Source organism: Notothenia coriiceps, unplaced genomic scaffold (genome assembly GCF_000735185.1).
Source record: "Notothenia coriiceps isolate Sejong01 unplaced genomic scaffold, NC01 NC01_scaffold00000120, whole genome shotgun sequence".
NCBI lineage: Eukaryota > Metazoa > Chordata > Actinopteri > Perciformes > Nototheniidae > Notothenia > Notothenia coriiceps.
The window spans coordinates 179216-189571 of NW_011332821.1; the positions used below are offsets into that span (position 1 = coordinate 179216).

Consider the following 10356-nt stretch of genomic DNA (forward strand, 5'->3'; position numbering starts at 1 on the left):
CTTGTTTCTTGTAATTAAGTATTTTGACAATAATATATTACTTTTACTCAAGTAAAGCATCAGAGTACTTCTTCCACCACTGAGTACAACATCTGAGTACTTCTTTCACCTGTAATTAAGTGGGACGTTTTGAATTCTTTGCAATGACATCTTTATAAACATTATAAGATAAGATATACTTTATTGATCCCATTTAAACAAGGCATTTCCCACAATGTGAAGATGAAAAGGAATAGGCCTACAACATAAAAATACAAATATAAACATCTCAAAATAGAAGATAAATAACAATACTTTAAAGTTAAATATATACATAATGACAGTGGAAGATATACAAGACTGCCCGTCAAATATTCACTATGGGGAATCTTGAGAACTCTGCATGGCAACTTTATAAACATTGTGGTAACTCTTGAAGTCTTTGCAGTGACAGCTTCATACAGTAGGATGACGTTTCCCTCGGAGTCACGTGACCCTTTTTTTAACAGTAAGTCCAACATGGCAGACGGAGTGGATCTTACGCGGTAACTACAGCAACATTTCAACTGGAACATACACTCAACACTACTCTGCTGCAACAGGACGTCAGCGATGAGGGAGAGACAGAAGAAAAAGAAGGGGAGGACGTGGGCAGAAGCCGCTAAAACGGTATTCTATGCGTCTTTACCTTCGTTTGTTGTGGTTGTTTCCCTTGAACGCTCCCACTTGTACAACTGTGTTTATGAGTTCATGACCTGCTATAGTCGGGATGTTGCGTGCTCCGCGCGAGGCCCTGTGTTGACGGTCAGACATTTGGAGCAGCGCTGTCACTAGGGCTAGTTAGCTGTCACCGTAAATAAGCACACATTGCACCGAGGTGACGGTCAGCTGTGTGCACCTAAGCATGTTTTTAAACCCCTTCTCTGTGTTGCGTCCACTAAACAAGGTTGACATGTTTGTCAGGATTCAAAGCGGATTGAAAGTAACCGTTAAGTAATCACGTCACAGCTGCGCTAGCCAGGTTAGCATGCTAGCTCCTGCTAAGTTCGTCAACAAGTTTGTGAGGTTCGAGCCTCAAATAAAACACCTTATGACGTACAATATCTAAGCTAAAGTAATTCCCCTGACATGATCCCAACTCCATGATATATCAGCGAGTTAGTATATTGCATGTCACGGTTTGGGGATTTGTCAGAATACACTGATGATTGTGGTTAGCATTGTAGCTATCTGTCTAGTGTAGCATGCCATCAACTACAACATATCAAAACTCCCAACAAGCAGTGGTGGAAAAAGTATTCAAATTTTACTTAATCAAAAGTTGAAACACCATGCAATAAAATACTTAGCAAAACTGCATTTCAAGTAAAATGTCTTATTCAGAATGTTACGTAAGTATTACCAGCTTAATGTACGAATTACCCAGTATGCAGAATGGCACCTTTTAGAAGTGTTGTGTATGTGTATTCTTTGTTTTTGACGAATAAATACGTGTATAAATATTTGATATTGTTGTTTATCAATGTTTTAGATCAGAGATCGAACAGCACTGAGTTTTCTTAGGAACACAGTACTGCATCAAATACAAGCACATCTTCCTTTTTTGTTGAGAAATGTAATGTTCAGATAAATGCAGTAGAGTAAAAAGTTATATAATTGCCTGAAATGTAGTGTTGTAAAAGTATAACGTTTCATTAAAAAAAATGTTAATGTACTATGTTAAATCCCACCACTGCCAAATATGTCATAGTTAAAAAGTTATGTTATTGCTTATTTAGACATCTACTTTTAGTTTGACCCCTTAGTTGTTTACAGTATTTAGTTGCATAACGTGGCTATTGATACTTGCTGTAGCTAAGTTATTTTCAAAACACCCATTACTATTGTTGGAATGCGTATGCGGGGCTATACGAACAGTTGATACAAGAATGTACAAGGTGGGAGCAAAATAAAGCATCGTTGTGTTCACATTTTTTACGAAGGCGTGACAGTTTCTATACTGTTACTGTATTGTGAGATGTTTCTATTGTCATGCTTCGCAGTTCTTTACATTTTCTTCAAGTGGTCTTGCTGCTTTTGCTGTTCATGTCGTTACATAACGCAATGTTTCCTTGGATCACACTTCCCTAGCCATGTGTGGAAATTATAACTTTGTAGTTAGACAAACAGTTGATCCAGCAAGTGGAACAACATCATAGCAGAAGATCTTAAAAACAAAAAGCCACAATGTTTGTGTTCTTGATTATTCTGTGTATTGTACAGATGCTTTGTGTAAACCTTTTGGAAAGCTTTAGTATGTGAATTCTTCGGCTTCATGTTTTTATAACAACCACTCTCACTCACTGAACTCATCTGTGCTTTCTTTTTGCCCATAATTATCGTAGGTTTTGGAGAAATACCCTAATACGCCCATGAGCCATAAAGAGATCCTGCAGGTGATCCAAAGAGAAAGGCTTAAGGAAATAAGGTACATATGTTCCAGGCTCCGTAGCTTTACTGCCGCAATGCCTTTCGTAGGGGACACATTTTTCACGAGAGACATCACACAGCTTTCTCCCTCTGTACTCGATTGCTCAAATCACATTCTTCCCTTTCTCTTGTTCACATGGTGACCATTATTCTACTCAATTAATATTTTCTTTCATTTCCTTTTTTTTCATTGTCACTGTTCTCATCCAGAAGGTAAGAAAAAGCTAGCCCCCACCCCTTATCTTAACAAACTCACTGCCACTTAGTTCTGTTTTACCTTTTGCATGTTATTAACAATAACATGTCCTAGGTTCAGTTGCTAAAGACAGTGTTGGACTCCCTCTTGTATTATACCTACACCTGCTATACGTATCTATAGCCATGCATAACATACATTTACATTTTTCAGTATGGTACATTATTCAAAGTTCTAAAAAAGTAAAGAATGGATACTGATGTTTTACTCAACACACAGTTACATGATATCATCCAAAGTATTTAGCGGGGGTGTACATTTAATGAGATAAATGATTGGGCTGGCAATATTGGAAGCCTAACTAGTGTAATTTTCTAAATACATAACAGATGTTACATTTTTTCAATCTATGCGTTTTATCGCCTAACATTTTGCTTATGTACTTTATGAAGTTATAAACTCTATGCAAAACAACACAAATGTAAGTTACATTAATGCTTCATTATGTGCCTCTAGATACATATTTTGCACAACTGCTGAAGCCTTATTGTGCACTCTTAATTAATTCAACTTTACAATAAAAGGTAAGCCGATTTTGTGCAACAGACATAATAATTCCAGACCAGTTTTATCCGAGATTATCAGGTCGTAACAATCTGACCTGAACTCCTACGTGTCCTCCTGGAGCATCATAGCAGTTTCTCCCCAGATATCAGAGCAGCCTTCACCCTTCTTACATCTTTCTCCCAGCTGTGTGATTTATTGCAACAGATGTGTGATTTGCGTTTTTCTCTCATGATACAGTGGAACCTCGCCGCTGGCATGTCTGAACGCAATGCTGCACACAAACTCTCGTGGGGATGAGGGGATCTTCTACAAAGTTCCCGGCAGAATGGGGGTCTACACTCTTAAGGTTAGTCTCACTATTGCGCTCTGTAAGGCTATAATTGTGACTGGGCTGCTCAGTAAAAGAGCACTCACGATGTCTATCTACTTAAGAAAGGTAAGAAAACATTCATTATAATATGATGACCAAAGATAATTATGTTTAAAAATGTATTATACTAAAATGTGAATGCTTTGGTTTTGTTTTCAGTACGGGTTATGGTTAGGTTGATTGAGATGTTTTGGAATTTCTACTTGGCTCTTCTTCTCCTGAATGTATAACATAAAGATAACACACTCTATGTTTTATTTTATTTTATGTAGAAGGACATTTCAGACGTGATGAAGGAGCTTTCTGAGGAGGACTCTGAGGACAGCAGTGACAATCTCTCTGACTCCCAAAGCACAGAAAACAACAGCAGTGCCATCGCTGGAGATGGCAGGAGAGGGAGGTGGATGCGGAGAGGTACTGTCATTACTAACCGTTTGGACAACACTAAAACACTTAGGTCACTTATTCCAGTAGAGTTCACAGGCCATCATCTACAACAGTGACCACCAACTGGCGGCCCGCGGGCCACATCCGGCCCGCCAGACATTCTCATCCGGCCCGCACGACAGGGGGGGGACTGTGGCGTTGGCGGAGTGGTTACTGTGTTCGCCCCCCACCCATTTTTACAACGTTTCGTGAGTAAGGTGCAGTACCGGAGTCCAACAGAGAGGCAGCAGCTGCGGGACAGTAGACTGCGTACCGCGAAACCTTCCCTGCCTTGAAGAAGAAGTGATCCTTCGTTGTGAAGAGTCTGGTTAATGCGCTCCGCACCACAGCAGTAGCCCCGCTGCGACAGAGTCCAACAGAGAGGCAGGAGCTGCGGGACAGTAGCCTAGAAGCAGGGTTGGGTTGTAACGGAATATATGTAACGGCGTTACGTAATCAGAATACAAAAATCAAGTAGGCTAACTGTATTCAGCTGGCGTTACATTTGAAAAACGAATAATCTGATTATAGTTACTTTCGTAAACCTGAGTGAATACATTTTGGAATACTTATTGGAATTATTGGTGGAAAAGATTCCTCACAAAATGTAATCATTACTGGCAGAACTGTGTGCACACTGCAGCATGTCTGAGCGAGAGAGAGATGCAGCGTGTCTGTGAGGCCCCGCCCCCGCACGCAGATGAGAGAGAGAGAAATATATTGAAAGTTAGAAACGGAGATGGTTAGATAAAATGTGCAAGATAACGTTTATGTAGCATTTATTTATTGTCGAAATGATGACATTTATAACGGGATCAAAGTGAATGGCCTGCTGCTGCTGAATGCATGGGGCAAGTGACTGGAAAAGGTTTTAATAGTTATTACATCGTTTCAGATAATAAATAATAATGATAATTCATTCTATTTAGGGGCGCCTTTCAAAGCACCCAAGGACACCTTACAATTCATAACATATTCTAAGGAAAGGTTTTAAGACTAAGACAAAGAATGCAGTCCGGGTGATGTTTTTTATGTGGGGTGCAGATGAGAGGGAGCTGTCCAGAATGACACCAAGATGTTGTGTTTGAGTTCTTGATAAGCCATTAAAACAGTAAAATAAGTGTGTCCTGTGCACCAAAACATACCCATCTGTTATGGAAAAAGAAAGTATTCCAAAAGTATTCTAAAAGTAATCTGAATACGTAACTGTAACTGTATTCTGATTACTTTCAGAGCATGTATTCAGTAACTGATTACATTTACAAAGTAACCCTCTCAACCCTGCCTAGAAGTGATCCTTTGTTAGCGTGAAGAGTCTGCTAAGCTTTATGCGGTCCGCAGTACCTGAGTGTGCTCCACTAGCCCCCCCCCTCGGGTCTGGGGAGACCCAGCAGAATTGTTGTGGGTGACTCGAGGTCAAATTTGGCCCAATCAAGATTCATCTTTGACTTTAGACAATCTTTTTTAAAAAAGATTTTTAATTTTGAAAAATAAATAAATACATGTTCAAATAAGTATAGAAACCAAGTCGAATTTGTCAAATGTATTGAACTGGTGATCACAGTTTGAACAGTTGACAGCTGTAGGCCTACAGCTTTCATGCTTAAAACATAACATTTAAATTAAAGGGGATCATACACGAACAACATAACGGGTTAGGGTAACGTAACCCTATCACAACAGCAGCCATATCATTAGCTAGAACTAGCTAGATCTGATGGATTTGGACATAAATGCGAGTGAAGTATGACCGAGAGAGAGAGATCAGCACCTGCAGCTCTGCCCGCTGTGAGGGACCGGTGAGCGGAGCAAAACACACCTTTAGACCTAACACATTTAGCTATGGCACTGTCGTATACATTGAATTATTCCATTTGATAATGTGTAATCAACTTAGGCACCCCTACCAAAAAACAAAATTACAATACAAATATTCATAACTCACATTCGAATACCTGAATAATTTTGAATATTCGATTAATCGTTCCCATCCCTAACTCCTACCCCATCACGGTGTTCCACAATAACTCCTGAAACCTTTCTGTATGAAAGGTGTTTATTAAGAATACAGGTTTCCCAGAACACAACACCCAAATATATAAAATGGGAATGTGTGATTATGGGAACAGAAAATGGGAAAATGGTGTCGTTGCTGTAACAAGCCTGCATCATCTCAACCACCATCGCTTCAAAGTGCACACAGACCTCTTTTACACACAGATGTTCTAATTGAGGAAACACACCATTACAACAACGAAAATAAAGCATTCAGCTTCAGGGAAATGTTCCGCAAAAATAAACTGTAAACGCAGTTATTCATCATATAAAAGCAGGGATTTTAGCCTCTGCAGAACATTTACATGCACTAAAAACTAGAACACACTACAGGAAAGGGGAAACCCCAAAAAGCATAATAGGGCTCATTTAATAAAGTATTTTTGGTATAGCTGAGAGTCAAATATAGTGGAATAAACAGTATAACATGGCATGGAGTGGAGTAGAAGAATTAAGAAAACTAACCAGACTGCAAAACAGTTTCCTGCCAATCAACTAAATGACCAGCCAAGTAATTGATACAGCTCTAATTACTACTATTACCATTGATTGGCAGGAAACTGTTTTGCAGTCTGGTTAGTTTTCTTAATTCTTCNGTTGTCAACAAATCCCATGAAAATACACCGGGCTTCAAAATGTCCTAAAACAGCTGGGTGATGTCGTTTTTAGTAAATGCTATTCCTACAACGGTAAGCAGTTACTTTGTTGTGGATTATTTTAAACTGTGGATGAATCATTTTTGAGCGCACCAGTGAGTATACAGCAACAGGAAATTGTACCAGTGACTCACAATAGACTGCAGTCTCACTGCAACGTTGTGGGTTTATACATTTTTGGATAGCAATGGAGGACTATGGAAAAGAGGAATATGCTATGCTAGGCTTTGGCACACAGGCAATACTTGATATTAGCATAGGAGTGTTGGATTAGTATTTGTTATTGCAAGCCCTTTTCTTTGAGTTTTCCAAACCAATCTGTTGAATATAAGTAGAAGTGTGACTTACCTGTACTAAGGCGGCCTGACCTCTGAGAAACCTTCCTGGGGACAACCGGGTGGCATAAGTCTGTGTTGACAGAGGGAAAAGAGTAATTGCACGTCAGAGATCTAACTCTCATACTCAAGTTGCCAAATAAAGGAGTCATGTTTAGATGATGTCTTTTGTTGTGTCGTTATGTAAATCTATCAGGACAATACCTAAGATCTGTATCAGTTACAGTCCTTTATCATCAAACCTTTTTGTTATATCATGCATTAAATATCCCCTGTGACTACTACTAGTGTAATTCTAAATTGTATTTGACAGTATAATAGCTGCCACCTACCGGTCTTTGTAGTAATGTTGTCAGACATATCTTTGATGGTTTTCAGAAGCAGTCTAGGACTGGAGGTGGTTGGCATCCCCACCTGTCTGCGCTGGTTTCTCTGCTGCTGCTGCTTCAAGGCCTGAAAAACAAGTCCAATAAGAAGGGAATAAATAGCCAGCAGAATGAGAAACAGAGAGTGTGAGTAACCCTCTGCTTTCCTGCAACTACTCCCCCGGGGCCACTTGCCTGGTTAAATAACCGCTAAATGACAGGGCTGCAATGAAATAGGTTGCATAAAACAAGCCTGAATCAAATCTGTCGAGGAGTCTGATCAACTCAAAAACACACTGTCAACGGATTAAAGAAGCAGACAGTTCGCTGAGTGACTGTGCTTCGACTCAGCTGATTGAAACAGAATCACAGAATACAAATACACAATAAGTATCTCCAGCACTTTTATTTCAGTAAAATTGCTTCATCTGTTGTATCCACGCCCAATAAAAGGAACACAAATTGGTCTTACAGAGCCGCAAAGTACACACCAGCACAGATGGAGTGAATTACAATCAAGTGAAATCTAATTAAACTGAACACAAAAGGCATGAAGCCGCCATTAGAAAGATGTTGACCAGGGTGGATTATGAGCACATTAATACTGAAAAACCAGCTATAGGCATTTTTCCAGCAGCGTCATTGTTTTTAAATAATTAGCACAAGATGTTTTACAGGCGGGAATGGAAATATAGTCGGCGCCTGCTGACACGCCAACATGGGTTGTTTACACATTAAATGAAAACGTGTCAGCAAAAAAAGTGTCTGCAGAAAAGTGTGAGTAAGAGGTGTGAAATACAAATTCAGATCATTACTGTTTTTAGATTTAAGTGTAGTAGTCTCCTTTAAATGCTATACACTTGGTCTACAAATGCAATACAAAATATATTACTTTACTAAACAAGAATGTGTGTTAAAGTGTGAGGTAGAAGGGATTTGTATGGGTGTTTGTGAGCATGAGGGTGTGGCAGGAACTTGTTTAGAATCTGACACATGCTTGAACAAATGGTGAATATAGTTAGAAGCTGTTTTTAACATAATAAACAATTAAAAGAACAAAGAAAAGCAAACCCAGTAGTACCTGTTTGAGAGCTTTCTTGCTGTGCTTCTGCGAGGGAGAGATGAGTTTACCGCTGGGGACAGAAGGCGACGAGCATCGAGGCTGCGGAGAGGACGGCTGTGACTGCAGCTTGGAGGGAACTGCAAACACAAAAGCACCAAACAGATGTTACAAAATACACTTCCCGAGGGTGGTGTACAGACTTTGTCACATCATGCTTTGTGTTGATGAAACTGAATCCAATACATTGCACAAAGAAGTAGATTGCATTACCTCGCTAAGATATCACATTACAAGAAATGAGCTGAACATCTGATTGTTCCCAACAACTTCTCTGTTCTACATTTCTATCACCACGCCTTCTCTACATAATGTACCAGTTTTATTTGTTTATTATTCAATGTTATCTCATTTGCATTTGACTTTGTGTCTCCTGCATTTAAAAATAAAACGATATCTGAGGCCTCCCACTCAGATATAAAGCAAGGTTATTTGCTTGGCAGCTCCTAACTTGTGCATAATGAGGAAGTGGTTAGGGTCACACTGAGAAAATACAGTTTCCTGCTTTAACAGTCACTTAAAATATACAAGTGGCAGAGAGAAATAATGAAAGTCAGTGAGAGCACAGCCTGAGGAAAACAAAATAATTGCTACTCGAAGAAGGGCTCATTCAGCAAAGTTGCCACGCAATCCGGTGCAATCAGGTGTGCAATTCACTAGACAGCAATGATTTGACCCCAAAGAGAAAAAGCTGCTGTGATGTGACCGAAGTGTTTACAGCCTGCAGCCTCTCTGCTACAATTACAAAATACATTATTGGAACAACATAAAAAGATAAAACCCACCTCTTGCTATCATCATGTCTGATGCTCAGAGTATTCCAAGCATTATCTTGAGGCCACGATGCAATGCGTGTTCGCCTCTTCTGATGCTACTTCAGCTGGTTTCCTGTGTTTCCGCAATGACTTCTAACCAGAGCTGCGAAGGGGCGTTAACTATCTTAGTCATTACTGATAACCAACCACTGGAAATCAGCTAATGAGCAGAGCTTCATTCCTTTCTTATTGTTTTGTTTCTAGTGGGGCTGCCTGAATGATTGTTCAACCCCACTGACAATTATACAAAAAGAAAGAAGCTTTATCCATTTAATACTCTAAACAGAGCTTTCAAATTAATGTTGGTTAGCTTGAGAAATTAGTCTACCACCAGGATCATTTAGCTCAGACTTTCCTACATTTAACCCTTGTGTTGTGTTCCAAAGCTGTTACCGTTCATGGTGTTCGCGGGTCAATTTTGACCCATGATTTATCTCAGTCCAAAACACAAAAAAAAAAATGACTATCATCCAATATTGTTTTAACTACATCATAACTAACTTATAATGCATTGATAACCGTACAATCTTGTTGTCATTTTATGTTATGGCCCCAAAACAGATTACACCACATATTGCACACGTGCATATTAGGGATGGGAACGATTAATCGAATATTCGAAATTATTCAGGTATTCGAATATTTTTTTTTGGTTGGGGTACCTAAGTTGATTACACATTATCAAATGGAATAATTCAATGTATACGACAGTGCCATAGCTAAATGTGTTAGGTCTAAAGGTGTNTTACTAAAAACGACATCACCCAGCTGTTTTAGGACATTTTGAAGCCCGGTGTATTTTCATGGGATTTGTTGACAACAAGAAAACACTAACCTCATCCAATAAAATAATTTAAAATAATCGCTGAAATGTATTTCTGCCTTCTTGCTCGGACATAGATAGATTGAACTGCTATATTTCAAGAGTTTCCCACATTAGTAAAACAAAAAAGTTATAAAGAAGAACAAATAATTTGACTGCTTGTGAGAGTGAGCTACTCTC

General features: G+C 39.2%; 1 protein-coding gene across 1 annotated transcript in view; it reads left to right on the forward strand.

Moving 5' to 3' along the window:
* The first annotated feature begins 390 nt into the window (after nucleotides 1-390).
* Nucleotides 391-10356, forward strand: part of asxl2 (ASXL transcriptional regulator 2) — an 18539-nt gene continuing 8573 nt past the window's right edge. The window contains exons 1-5 of the mRNA XM_010769252.1: nucleotides 391-648; nucleotides 2364-2446; nucleotides 2659-2661; nucleotides 3449-3557; nucleotides 3854-4080. Of these exons, the coding sequence (XP_010767554.1) occupies nucleotides 592-648; nucleotides 2364-2446; nucleotides 2659-2661; nucleotides 3449-3557; nucleotides 3854-4080 (479 nt within the window). The 5' untranslated portion in view covers nucleotides 391-591. The remainder of the gene's footprint in view (nucleotides 649-2363; nucleotides 2447-2658; nucleotides 2662-3448; nucleotides 3558-3853; nucleotides 4081-10356) is intronic.